A 14,480-nucleotide genomic window follows, 5' to 3' on the forward strand; every position below is an offset into this window, starting at 1 on the left:
GTAATTTGCATAATACCCATCCATAAAATAAATAATTTCTTCTAAGAGACTGATATGGAACTCAGGAACTTCACCATAAGAGGTAGCACTCACTCATTTTAAATATTATTATAAATGCGAATTTTTAAAAAATGTATTAGAGTGTGAGAGAACAGAAATAAATTATATAGAAATGTGCATGTGGAAGCCAGGAAACAGCTTTGGGAGGCTGGCACACCCAGGACCAGCCCAGGAGAACAGTACCCACAATGAGCTAGGCCCCTCCTGAATCAAACATCAATCAAGAAAGTGGCCAACCTCTGTAGGTTGAAAGCCAGCCAGCATACACAAGTCTTTCTACCCACTAAGCCATCTCCCTAACCCATAAACTACATCTTAAAAATCATAACTAACCAAAACCTATGTAGATTTCAAATGAGCATGATAAATATGACCATGTTTTCAACAAAAAAGGAAGATTGTTCTCAGACCTCAGAAATGCAGTAACCAGAATCTCCGGTAGAGCCTTCAGCAGCTGAAGTACAAGAGCATCCGAGTGTGAATGCTCTTAGCGTACGGTCACATGTCACTTATGGCCAGGGTATATTTTTAAAGAATGCATGGACGGGCTATCTCATTATTGTGCTGACGTCATAGAGTGTGCTAGCTGGACAATCACTGGGCAGCAGTCTTACGGAGCTGCTGTGGTGGATGCAGTTGGCTCTGATCACACTATTAAGTGGGTGCCTGACCTTAAAGTGACGTGTGGGTTCTAGCCCAGCAAAGCTGTTTTAAAAACGAAAAGAATGTAGTAGTTGGCACCTTGTGACACAGGTCTTTAAAACTTTCTTCTTTCAGGTCCCTTTTGCAAGATATGTGGCAAGAAATAACATACTGAATCTAAAACGGTAAGGTGCATCATGTTCCCCTGCATTCAGTAGATGTAGGAACAAAATCAGAGAAGGACGGATTGGGGAGTTTGACTTTTCTTCTGAAACTTTCACTCAGGGAAGAATTCTGGGGTTGAAGTCTTGAGCAGCATGTGTCAGGGAACCCAGCCCCAGGGCTCCTCTGTCCTCAGATGACTAGAATGTCCTAAGACATCTTTAGAAGAAATGAAGCATCGGTCACCTGACAGGCCTGTCATCGATTCTGAGCTTTCTGCATGACCCCAGGCAACATAACTAATGTTTTCAAATGGTTACTTGGGGAGGAAGTATCTGGCTGTTCTTAATCTCAAATGGCTGCTTTTAAGGTTTAATTGGAGGGACAAATGGCCAGTGGTCTCTGTGAAAACCCCTTCTGCCAGTAACTGAATGGAAGCTGCTGGTAAAGAATGAGGTGACCCAGCAAGGACAGCCAGTGCTTGGCAGCAAGGATGGGTTCTGTGCACATTCAGATACTGCAGGGGTCAGACTCTGAGATCTTCATCAGTTACAACCGATATGCTGTCAGTGCCATGTCACAACTCTCTCTCCATGTGTTGTTATAAGGCCACAATTCCCAGTCATTCCCAAAGTGTGGACAATTCTGTGTAGAAAGCCATTACTTAATGTAACTTCTTTTCTCTTTTGGACATATGCAATAATAATAATAATAATAATAATAATAATAATAATAATAATAATAATAACAACAACAGTACAAGGCTGGGACCTGGGGTATAGATTATGAGGCAAAACTGGTCAGGTTCAAATCTGACTTTGAACTATTGAGCACAACACAGATTTTTTTTTTATCTTCATTTCTTTTCTTTGCCCAGCAATTTCTCATATGTATTTGTTTCCAATAAGCAGCGATCTAAGAAAGCTGGTTTCTTCCTCCAGATACTGCATAGAGCGAGTGTTCAGACCTCGGAAGTTAGACCGGTTTCATCCCAAAGAACTCCTGGAATGCGCATTCGATATCGTCACTTCTACAACCAACAGCTCTCTGCCCACTGCCGAAACCATCTACACCATCTACGAAATCATCCAGGAGTTTCCTGCACTTCAGGTTCCGTGCAGCTCTGTCGTGTGTTACCGTCCTGCTAGCCTGTGCAGTGGAACCCACACCCACTTCGGCCTCTTGCTGAGGGCTGGAGCAGATCATGGCTTTTCTGAAGCAACTGCAGAGAGTTTGAGAGTGACACTTTGAGCTTCATCTTGGGCTTGAGCTTCTACCCTGACAGAATTGGTTTGTTGAGGATGGGGTGTGTTATTTCTCTACCCGTGCTTACAACATTCACGAATGAGGCAGTTTCCTACAATGCTCTTGGTGCACTCCTGCCCTGGTGAGAGCCCCCAGAGCTCTCCTTCATCTCATCTGTCAACTCCCCAGTGTCCCTTTCCACCAGTTCTCACTCTCCGTCTCCGAAGGGGACTGCTTCACAGTCTCTTCACAGGCCTGCCATCCTCCACTGTTGGTCATGGATGTTCACTTGTCTAGAAAGTCTTCTCTCATCCAGCCATGGGTCAGACCTTCTCCCAGGAAGCCTCTCCGAGGTGGCTGGCTGGTCACATTTCAGTCTCAACCCTCACAGCTCCTGACATGAGGCATCTGTGTGATCACTTACATTTTTTTCTCCAAGCACAGTGTGCTCATTCAAAGTAGAGCCTCTGGACTACTTGTCCCCGTATCCGGCTGTCCCAGCACACCTGTGAGCGCTCTAACTCACTGCTGTGGCCAAAAGGAATGATGACCCTTAACTACCCTCTGCTTGCAAGTCAGCTACCACTAATCTGAGTCCTGGTTTCTTCTTCTGTGTGCACTCCTTTAGGCTCTTTAACTTAGCTGAAGATCAAACTGTGTATTTTTATGCACATTATAAAAGTATTACATTCATCAACTGTAACACTGAAGATAACATATGAAAGATAAGCCAGACAGTAGTGGCAATTGCCTTTAATCTCAGTACTCAGAAGGCAGAGGCAGGTGGATTTCTGTGAATTTGAGGCCACCTTGGTCTACAAAGCAAGTGCCAGGACAGCCAGGGTTACACAGAGAAACCCTATCTTGATGGATGGATGGATAGATGGATGGGTGGATGGATGGATGGATGGATGGATGGGTTGATGGATAGAAAAGAAAGAAAAATAAACCAGAAGAGAGAATGCTATACTTTAGCTCTTCTGTGGTGACAGAAAAATAAATTAATTACCAGATTTCATTTGGCCACATACCTGTATTGCTTTTATAATGAAAATAATAGTATTTTTCTCTATATTCTAGGAAAGAAATTATAGCGTTTACTTGAACCATACAATGCTCCTGAAGGCAATACTCCTACACTGTGGGATCCCAGAGGATAAACTCAGTCAAGTCTACGTTATTCTGTACGATGCTGTGGTGAGCATTTAATTACTTTGACTCGATGTTGAGGGATGATAATACTAGCCCATCATTATTCTCTGACTCAGGCAACCATAAAGCTTCATGGAGAATTTCATCTCCTTTTGTCTTTGCTCTAATGTGACAGAAGCAATTGTGGTTAAGATTTATTTTTATTGTTTCTAATTATGTGATTGTCGGGGAGGTAACTGTGTGGACAATCTCTGGTTGATGCAGAATGAATTGTGACATACATTATTGTTATTTTTTAATACATAGAAGCTTTGGCTAGTTTTTCATTCATCTGGCAAATTGGCTTCAAGGGTTCTGACTTTACTGGGAATCGTAGGGATTTGTTTCTTCCTCACAAAGTGCTACTGCTGTTGGGCCGTGCTGGGTACAGCAGAAGGCAGATGGGCTCTGGCAGAATGCAGGGACTGGAAGAAAGGTTGAAGTTCATTCTCATTGCTTTTGTTTCCAAGAAGTCTTGTGGGTTTCGAGACAGGGTCTTACTGTGTTGATCGAGCTGGCCTTGAATTCACGGAGGCCTGCCTCAGCCTCCCAAGAACTAGGCATCACTCATGTTCCCTTTCTCTTCTCCATCAGACAGAGAAACTGACTAGAAGAGAAGTAGAAGCTAAATTTTGTAACCTGTCCTTGTCTTCTAATAACGTAAGTACCTTCTAATGGTGTGCTTGCCACTATCTCTACCATTTTATGATGTCAGAAAATGTCACCAGATTTCTGTAGCGGTGAGGTAGCAAGCAACACACATCTGCTGCTCACAGACGCAGCTTTCCCCTTGAGTGTTGGTGCCATGGCAACCGCTAGGATTAGAAGAAAGAAACTAATGCTGTGATCAGAGAGTGTCCTTCCGTGTGTCCTCCACATGCGGATTGTGCCCTGCTCTTCCTTGATTACTGCGTTCTTTCTTTCACATCCCTTGTGAAGCCTGTGCTTGATATAGCCTCCTGCTGAGCAGGCCCAACACAAAGCTGCCCTCAAAACAAGTCATGTGGAACCAGGGCACAGATTCCTGCAAGTCCTTCTAAACAGCCTAAGCTCACCCAAGGTCTTCTATTCTTCAGAACGGAATTGTGGTTCTTACCTTCCTGGGAAATTTCCTACCTCTAAAATCTTCTTTTTGACCCAGTCAGCATTTAAGAATGGTAAACAGGTCAGCTGTATTTCTCTACTGATGTCATTTAATCCATATTTTTGGCACAATGGCCCACATTTAACAGAATGACTGAACAGCAGAAGAAAACAGAATTTTGTGTATTCCCTCCATATTTGTATAAGGAAGGGTTTGGTTTTAGTTTTCTTTTGCAGTGTTAAAAATTCAACCTAGAGTCTCTTGCATGCTAGGCAATTACATTCTTCCACTAAACCCAAGGGGGAAAAATGTTTTATGTTTAAAACTTTTCCAGAAGCAACTGGGCATGGTGATGCATGCTTTTAATCCCAGCACTTAGGAGGCAGAGACCTCAGTCTGAGACCAGCCTGGTCTACAGTAGGCAGAAGCAGGTGGGTCTCTGAGTTCAAGGCTAGCCTGGCCTACAGAGTGAGTCCTAGGACAGCCAGAGCTACACAGAAATCCTATGTTGAAAAAAACAAATAAATAACTTTCCCAGAAGCTTTACAGCCCTTGATCTGAAACTTCAATACATGATCCTATGGTGATAACAAAATTCACAGGTTCAATAGACTAAAATATGATTGTGGATAGAGCAAGTAGAGTTGCATGCTCTCTGGACAGCTACTGTATGGCTGACACAGTGCCTGGACATAGAAGAATAAAAGAGGATCTTCACATACATCTACTCTTAACTCTTTGAAACAACTTTCTCAGGGCTTGCATAGACCATGGTTGAAAGAAACGCCCATATTCATTTAGGGAAGATGTTCTACTTGTCATTCTGTTGTGAGAGGAACACCATAACCAAAAGCAGCTTGAAGAGAAAAGGGTTGACTTGGCTTATACTTCCATGAAGTCAGGGCAAGAACTTGAAGCAAGAAATAAAGCAGAGACCATGGCGGACCCCTGCTTACTAGCTTGGTCCCCATGGCTTCTTATTCTTAGCCTGAGAGATGTAATTCCTTGATTGAGATTTCCTTGCCATGGTGACTCTAGTTTGTGACAAGTTGACAAAAACTAAGCAACATACAAGGTAAATGAGATAGATGCACAAGACTCAAAGAGTGTAGAAATTGAGCCACATTGAGCCCTAAATATTTATTATTGGAGGAGATGTTAGTGACCTAATGGCTTAAGATTCAGGCATAAAGAACAATGTTTATATACCCTAAATATGCCTGCCCAAAGCAAACTCTCATGTGCAAAAATAGTCCCAGAAATAAAGAATGCCAAGAATCTGGTTGAAACTGTCCAGATCAGTGACTCTATACCCAGAAGGTTCTTTGAACTGACACCATGTTTGAAAACCTCACGGATACCACACACTGCTGCTGAGATGACATGTTTGAAAATCTCACGGATACCACACTCTGCTACGACACCGCACACTGCTGCTGAGATGTCGCTTTTCTTTGTGATGCTGAGCGAGTAGTGTATCTGACTAGTTTTAGGAGGGAAAATGGGATCTAATAACAATATTTGATACTTGGTTATTTTAAAATGGTGCTCCAAATATATTAAGGAAGCGGGGATTAAGCTGCAGGAAGAAGGTTCTGGCATCCAGCCCCATCTTAGTTCACAGTGACATCTTGAAACCCAAGAGACACTGAGACTCATCCAGTCACCTGGGTGCAAAAGTTCCCCCATTGCTCCTGCCAAGCTTCATGGAAATGCTATTGGGGAAAACAAAAACTGACTATCCTCCTTACTTACTTTGTACTAGGAATCAAACCCAGAGTTCCAAGTCCTGCCACAGAGCTACACTGCCAGCCCTAGGAAGGAAAAATTAAGTCAAAAATCAAAAACATGATTTTTGCATTTAAAGCTTTTTATCTTTAACTTAGAAGATCACAAGAAAACCACTTTGCTGTACACAATGGCGCACACCTTTAATCCCAGCCCTCGTGTGACAGAGTCAAGAGTCAAACAGATCTCTGTGTGAGGCCAGGTCTACATAGAGAGTTCTAGGGCTACATACAGGGAGACTCTCTCAAAAATAAAGAATACGATTAAAAGGGAGAGAAACTAACTCTTTGGGATTTCAAGTGCAAATGACTTATGATTAACTGATATGTTAAGCTGAGAGAGACATCCGTCAGCTCCTGGGTTTTGTGTTCCAACCTATAGATTTTGTGTACAGCTTTGTGTACAGTGTGGCATAGCTAGAATTTTGGTCTGATCTCCAGCTCAGCTCCTGGTAGTTTTCTCTCGGGCACTATGTCCATAGTTACTCCCCCTTCCTCCTGCTGCATGCTGGGGACTGGGGTCAGCCAGAGTTCACCATCCCCAGCACTGCTCTTCTCAGGAGCAGACATGGCAGACAGAGTATGCATCTAGCACCCAGTATGAGCTGAGGGAATAGGAGCTCCAGAGGTGCAGGAGGAGGCAGCCCCAAGGCTCCTCACAGGGATCACTCGGGCAAGGCGAAAGAAGGGTTTCTGGCTAATTCTGTGAATATCTAAACAAGTCTGGCGTGGCCTGCCCCTCTCATTTGTGCACCTGTGATAATGAAAATGAGGGTGTGGGCAGCGGAGGGGAATGAGGTTTACAGTAAGGACAATGCACGGCAGAGGCTCTGCCAGGATTCACCACTAAGTACATGGCTGTCTGTCTCAAACCTTCTGTAGCTGCTTCAGAGTGGAATTTGGGGGAAAGGGATACTCTGTAGGACTGTAGCAAAGGCTAGGACTACCTGTGACCGCCAAGTGCCCACTCTTGGGGCTGCCCCGCTCCCCGAAACGTGTGGAAGCGTTGTGCGTGCTGCCCCTGTCCAGAGCAGCAGCTAACTGTGCTTCTTTGCTTTCCAGCTGTGTCGACTCTACAAGTTCATCGAGCAGAAAGGGGATTTGCAAGACCTAATGCCAACAATAAACTCACTAATAAAACAGAAAACAGGTGTTGCTCAGTTAGTGAAGTATAGCTTAAAAGATCTAGAGGAAGTTGTCGGGCTGCTGAAGAAACTCGGCGTGAAGTTACAGGTTTGACGGCTGTTCTGTGCTGGCAGTATGGGCCTGCGGTGGTAACGGGGCCCCACAGGATGGGTTTTATTTCCCTAATGCTAGTGTTGTATTTTCCCAAAGCCCAGGATTTCTTTGCAAGCATCACTGTTTCTGTCACACACACACACACACACACACACACACACACACTGTGGTGCGTGCCTCAGAGAGGGGGTTACTGTCAGCTTGGCGGGCTCCAGTAAACAGCTCCTGCCTGATCTTACTGAAGGGTTTTGTCTATGCAGAACAATCAAAACAGAGTTGTAGTCCACATTCCACTGCTGAGGCTGCTGACCGGTGTGTGGCTGTTCTCTCCACAGGTCTCCGTCAACCTGGGCTTGGTTTACAAGGTGCAGCAGCACACTGGTGTCATCTTCCAGTTCCTGGCATTCAGCAAACGCAGGCAGAGGGTTGTGCCTGAGATACTTGCCGCTGGTGGCAGATACGACCTGCTGGTGAGGGCAAGCCCTGTGTGTGCTGACTTGCTTTGGCTTACTGCTAGGTCCTCTAGTTCCTCAGCTCCTTCCACCCCTCCCCACCCCCACTCTGTAACCTAGTAAATCCTATGCAGCATTCATCTAGGAATGTATCTTCTTGCCTCTGATCCCAAGTGCTGAGATTACAGGCATGTACCACGACAGGCTTTTTTAACTGTTGCTTTCCCCAGAATATATTTCTTTCCTGTTTCATAACCTGGCCTCTGGTCTATCTACAGATTCCCAAGTTCAGAGACCCACAGGCTATGGGGCCAGTCCCTACTGCTGTTGGTGTCAGCATAGCCATAGACAAGATATTCGCTGCTGTCCTCAACATGGAAGAGCCTGTAAGTCCTGATGCTTGCCAGCACGCTTTGAGCTATCCCCAGTCCTCAGTGGTATACTTACCTTTGGAGCACAGCCTGCCCAGTTATATGCGCTCACACGCCAAGTGAGGAACAACACAGCAGCAGCCACCAGCTGACACAGTTCTCTTTATAACACTCCCACCCACCTGGAGACAGTGGCAGAACCACAGGTTGAGAGCTCTGTCCCCAAGTCTGCTCCTCCACTTCCAATGCCAGTTGGAAGCCCCATTTCTTAGAGCAGACCACAGAACTCAGAGAAAGCCCATCAACCTGTCTTACTATAATAGACATTAAAGCGAAGAGGTGAGGACATGCATCGCTTAGGAGCTTCAGGAATGGACCGAGCCTCGTGTGGTGCACCATCGCCAGGAGCCTCCTCCCAAAGCACTTTGAAGCTTGCCCTTTGCTGTTTGGTGGATGCTTCATTATATAGCAGGATTGACAAAGTCATCAGTGTTCTGCTTAGCCTCGGCCCACCCCACCCCCATCCCCACCCCCCAGAACTGGGGCTGGGTCTGAAAGCCCTAACCCTTTATCCTGCCTTAGCCTGCCCAAGGGCCAGGTCCCCCTCCCCCCACCTGGGCTCAGTTATCCCATTAACATAGAAAACCATCACTTTGAAGATTCTAGGATTTTAGTAATCAGGAACTAAGAGCCCATAGCTACTTTGATCCTCTCTTCCTCGGATCCTCAGCCCTGCCCTCTGCTCTTTGGCCGCTGCTGACTCTGGCACCTCTTCCACTTACTCTCCATATCCATAATACACTAGATAAAGATAAAATATTCTGCTTGGTAACACACTTGTCAGTCCTCTTGCTCAAAAACCCAGCTAGTCTGCAAAGTTTAAAAAAAAAAAAAAAAAGGCTTTTCCCATTTCAGGCAAGATTTGTTTTCCCTGGGTGAGGGGGTGGGAGCAGAAATATATCTTCTCAATGGTGCAGGACAACTGGAATTATGTCTGTGAAGATCTTTTAAACTGTGTCTTGTTTTCACAATGTCATTTTCAACCAAAGCCATCTATGACTGTTCACAATTTCAGGGGCACTCATCAGCCCTGGGGTGCTGCTCCCACCCCCACAGCTGTGGTGTTCCCCGCCCTCACACCCCCTGACCCCCTCCCCCATGTAACTGTTTCTTATCAGGTTACAGTGAGCTCCTGTGACCTCCTGGTTGTCAGTGTTGGCCAGATGTCCATGTCCAGGGCCATCAACCTAACCCAGAAACTCTGGACGGCGGGCATCACTGCAGAAATCATGTATGACTGGTCACAGGTAAGGGACAGGAAGCTATGAATGAAGTGCAGATTGTTACGGGATCAGGATAGACCAGGCTTCCACAGGTATGGCCACCTGAGGCCACCTGACGCCGTAGTGCCTAAGCAAAATCCTAAGCTTATTTAAAACACTGAGATTTCTGTTGTTTTTGCTTACTTTGTGTAACTCAGTGGTGAGTTTCTCAAGGGTGAGCTCTATAGATGATGATGCTGCTGTGTAGGGCTCTTGATTAGGTTCATTTTCTCTGGCAGGAAAAATCTCACAGTAGATAGCAGCAGGGAAAATGTCAGACACAGCAAGGCACATAAGGCACATAGAGAGAGCCCCTTACCAGAGTGGAGGCAGGCCAGAGCCTCAAGTCTGGACTTCTTGAGGATGGGAGTTTTAATGGCCTTTGAGTGCACTTTGTCCCCTAATTTAGGGTTGGCCAGTTTAATCAAAGACAGGGAAGCTGATTGGTTCAAAACATTGGGTAATTGTGTACTGGTCTGGCCTTGAACTCATTAGACCAGTTTATTGGCAGTGGTGCCCGACTGGTAGAAGAAGCCTGCCACGCCTTTAGGTCTTTGTCTCAGGTGAGGAGTGTGAGAAAGAAACTGGAAGTTTGCCATCTTTACTATCTGTTTTCCCACTGCTATATCTAACTGCCTCTCAGAGGTCTGTGTAACTCCACTACCATGTAGCAATGTCAGAAGGCTGGGCAGAGGGGCTAGAGAGGTGCCTCAGTGCTTAAGTGCCCTTCCTGCTCTTCCAGGGGACCCAGATTCTGTTCCTAGTCCCTATGTCAGGTGGCTTACATCAGCAAGTAACTCCAGCTCCAGGGATCCAAACCCTTCTATCCCCTAAAGGCACATATATACATGTAGGTATGCACAGAAAGTGACATACACACATACATATAAAAAAGTAAAAACATTTTTTTTTAATTGGATGTGCCTGCTAGTCTACACCAAAGTCTGTCAAATGGGGTTTATCTCTGGGGGTTACCTCTTGCATTAGTATCTGATGGCTACTACAACAGATGACCACAAGCCCAGTGTCTTAACAGTTTTGTTTTAAGTTCCTGGAAGTCAGAAGTCTGGGTTAAGATGATTGGCAGGGCTTGTCCCTCCAGAGGCCCAAGGGGTGGGCCTGTTCCTTGCTTTTCCTAGAGGCTTCCTGCATTGGCTCGGCCCTTCCTCCCTTCACACTCAGCAGTGTGGAATCTTCTTCCCTGAGGCTTCCTCCTCTTTGGCTTCAGTGAGACTTCTGTCCTTACCTTCTCTATCTCTAGCTACCTCACCCCTGTGATGGCCCAGGGCCCTCACTGACAGGTTCCAGGGACTAAGGTGAGGACATGCTGTGGCCAGCTTACCACACTGAGGGCACTCTGAGCTTGGTGTGTCTGTGGCTTTCTGTAAACCATCAACCCTCCTCCTGCATGCAGACCTGATCTCTGCTCTAGCTGTGGAGGTGAGGAGATTGGCACCCTGGACACCTGCCTGCCCTTCAGAATTGGAGTTGGGAGCTTTAGATACCCAATGTCTGCATTAACAGGTAGTGGAGGGTGCTTATAGATTATCTACACACCCAGGGCTCTGCAATGGCCAGGAACACACAGGCCAACTCTGCTGCCATGAGCTTTCTGCAGCTGCTGTGTGTGTGTTCATATAAAAACTGTTGTCAAGTTTTTAATCATGTAACTGAAAAAGCATCAATTTGCTTGCTTCTTCTGTTGTTAAAGAAGTGTTCTGTTGTTCAGTTTCTGTTTTGTGAGACAGGATCTGGCTGTGTAGCCCATCCTCCTGCTTCAGCCTCCTCCTGGGTACTGGGATTATAGGCAAGAACCAAAGAACCCAGCTTACTTCTGCTTTCTACCATCTGCTGTTTTCTGATTCCTTTGCTTTCCTAAAATGCTCTCTCTCTCTCTCTCTCTCTCTCTCTCTCTCTCTCTCTCTCTCTCTCTCTCTCTCTCTCTTTCTCTCTCTCTCTGTGTTTTACAGGACTTGGCACATTTTGTTAAGGCTTGAAGCCATTGAAAAATCTCTTCCTGTCACGACTGCATTACTTGTTCACTGTCTTTCAAAACAATCATGAAAGTAGAGAAAGCACAAGAGAATTCCTTCCTGGAATTCTGTTCTCCTCTCAATAGCATTCATATCCCCTGAAGTCAGTATATTTAGTAATTCACCTTGGAAATACAATTAGCAGCAGTTTTTTCATTGTCCTTAATGACTTGAAGGGGCCCAGGCACACTGTGTTCATTTGTCTCACTGTTTGTTTTAGTCCCAGGAAGAATTGCAAGAGTACTGCAGACATCATGAAATCACCTATGTGGCCCTGGTCTCCGATAAAGAAGGAAACCATGTCAAGGTAAAGAGGGAGGGGAGGGCTGGAAATATAGCTCAGTGTGGAGCTTACCTAGCATGGGTGAGACCCTCAATTCAACCCGTTAAAAACTACACACACACACACACACACACACACACACACACACACACGCAAGACCACTGGGAAATCAACTAGCATTTTCTACAAAATGTTACCTGTAGAGCCTTTATTGTGCTTCAGCATGCGCTCTCTTCCTTTCTCTCTCTCTCTCTCTCTCTCTCTCTCTCTCTCTCTCTCTCTCTCTCTCTCTAAACTCTACCATGACTGATCGCCTTCCTAGAGATAATAAATACAATTTTTTAAATCTGCATTTTTTTTACTATTTGTACGTGTAGGTGTTTTGCCTCCATCTGTCTGTGCACCATGTGTGTGCAGACCTACAGAGGCCAGAACAGGAAATCTGATGCCCTCTTCTAGAAATGGAGTTACAGATGGCAGTAAGCTGTCACATGGGAATGAAATCCAGGTCCTGTAAGATCAGCCAGTGCTCTTAGCCACTGAGCCTCTCCTGGCCCCAAGCTCTGCTCTGAGGAGAGCTGTACCTGCCAACTGCTTGTCTTCTGGAGTCTTCCTAAACAGTTTCACTCTGTTGTACCTAACTAAAATTGTACATAAACCTACTACCTCATGACCTTTTATTTTTTTTTTCTCATGACCTTTTAAAATATTGTTTTGAAAGGAAAAAAATTGGCCTTTATCCCTCATTCTTCTTATTTTCTCCTATAATGCTGTCAGGATGTCTTGGCCCTGTGTTTTAAGAGTTTGTATGCAGTAAGAATTGCACTTCAAATGTGTGCATATGATCATCATAAAATCACACAGGCCAGGCTAGAGAGATGGCTTAGTGGGTAAGAGCACGTACTGCCCTTCCACAGATAGTTTGATTCTTCCCAGCACCCACATCAGAACTCAACTCCCCGTAATGCCAGCTCCAGAAGAACCTAACCCCTCCAGCCTCTTCAGGCATCTGCACTCACGTGCTCATATCTGTAGACACCAAGACACATAATTAAAAAAACAAAACAAGCAAACAAGGCCCACACAGGCCCACATACCCCGCTGTTCAACAGCCTCTTTCAGGATGGACAGGGAACTTTGTCTTTCCTATCACAGTTTCCTCTGTGGCTGGCTCAGGTATTCCTTGGTTATTTGTCCCACTGTCTCTAAGCTTTGGAAGGATGTCCCCTCTTTCATTCCTGATATTAGTAATTTATGTCTTCCCTCTTTATTCTTTTTAACATAGCGTATTTAATTTCAAGATTATTTTATTATTAATATACAAATGATGGGATTTCCTGGTTTTGATTGTTTTGTTGATTGGTTGATCTAATGGTTATATTCATTTTTATTTTCTGTACATTAGTGTTTTGTTTTGCATATGTGTCTGTATGAGGCTGTGGGATCCCCTGGAACTGGAGTTCCAGACAGCTATGAGCTGCCATGTGGGTGCTGAGAATGGAACCCAGGTCCTCTTAATGCTGAGCCATCTCTCCAACCCCTCAGAGTGGCATCTCCATACATACATACATACATACATACATACATACATGCCATTGCATTTGGTTTTATTCCTGGCCCTCCCACCTGGCTCTCCTTACCTCTCTGCCCTCTTCTTTCTGGTCTCCTTCCCACCTCCAAATACTCCTTGCTTTTGCTTTCATAGAACTTGGATTCCATTATGTCTTTCCACAGCCCCAGATCTCTCTTCCCTTGTGATCCCGTTTCTAGTTATGAGCATGAGTACACAAATGCACATCTGGATTCCACACATAAGAACAGATAGGCAGCATTTGTCTTTCCGTGTCTGGCTCATTTTGCTTAACATCATAATCTCCAGTTGATCCAATTTCTTGCAAATGTCATGATTTCATTTTCATTACAGCTGAAAACATGGCATTGTGTGTATGTACCATATTTTCTGTATCCATTCATCTGCTGCTGCTGAAATGGAACCTCAGCTGGTTCTGTATCTTAGCTGTTGTGCTTAGGGCAGTAATAAACATGGATGTCCAAATATGATTTGATGGGGACATAAAGCTTCTGTGCATTATAAGCTAGAAAATGCTGATCAGTGTCCTGCAGAGAACATTCTAAGCCTGGAAGGTGGTAGCAGGTAGTGAGAGGACATCTTCAGGTGCTAGTGGGGTTTCTAGATTCCGACAGGCATGCTAAAGATGTGTGCTGAAGAGCCTTGTAAGAAGAGGGCATGACAAAGGTCATGGAGGGGGTTTAGTGGTAGGCTCTCTCAAAGACAGGGACAGGTCCTTGGAAAATATTCTGATTCTATTCTGATGGTGTGACTTTTCCCAGAGAGTTGTCCAGAAGCACCCATACACCCCAGAGAGGACAAAGTAGACCAAACAAACTGTTTTATCCAAGGCCCACTTGGTGAAGCAATGAGTTTATTGGGATTTCTTACGGGAGCATGGGTAACTCAAAAGCAGCTCCATTGAAGGAGAAGCCCACCCCAGCATGGGTAGTAACTCATGACGGCTGCATCTCTGGAGTTCCAGTCCCAGTCTATCTTCTATATACTCTGGCAACCAAGATCATGGCCAGGTGGGACG

The 14,480-nt window shown here is 45.1% G+C and overlaps 1 protein-coding gene across 1 annotated transcript in view; it reads left to right on the top strand.

Annotated features, from left to right (window-relative positions):
• The window catches only part of Eif2ak4 (eukaryotic translation initiation factor 2 alpha kinase 4), an 86,535-nt gene that overhangs the window by 63,693 nt on the left and 8,362 nt on the right, over positions 1–14,480 (top strand). Inside the window, exons 24-32 of the mRNA XM_034494236.2 lie at positions 838–887; positions 1,806–1,974; positions 3,190–3,306; positions 3,895–3,960; positions 7,234–7,404; positions 7,746–7,880; positions 8,141–8,248; positions 9,412–9,540; positions 11,809–11,895. Of these exons, the coding sequence (XP_034350127.1) occupies positions 838–887; positions 1,806–1,974; positions 3,190–3,306; positions 3,895–3,960; positions 7,234–7,404; positions 7,746–7,880; positions 8,141–8,248; positions 9,412–9,540; positions 11,809–11,895 (1,032 nt within the window). The remainder of the gene's footprint in view (positions 1–837; positions 888–1,805; positions 1,975–3,189; positions 3,307–3,894; positions 3,961–7,233; positions 7,405–7,745; positions 7,881–8,140; positions 8,249–9,411; positions 9,541–11,808; positions 11,896–14,480) is intronic.

The sequence above is a fragment of the Arvicanthis niloticus genome, chromosome 2, assembly GCF_011762505.2.
Source record: "Arvicanthis niloticus isolate mArvNil1 chromosome 2, mArvNil1.pat.X, whole genome shotgun sequence".
NCBI lineage: Eukaryota > Metazoa > Chordata > Mammalia > Rodentia > Muridae > Arvicanthis > Arvicanthis niloticus.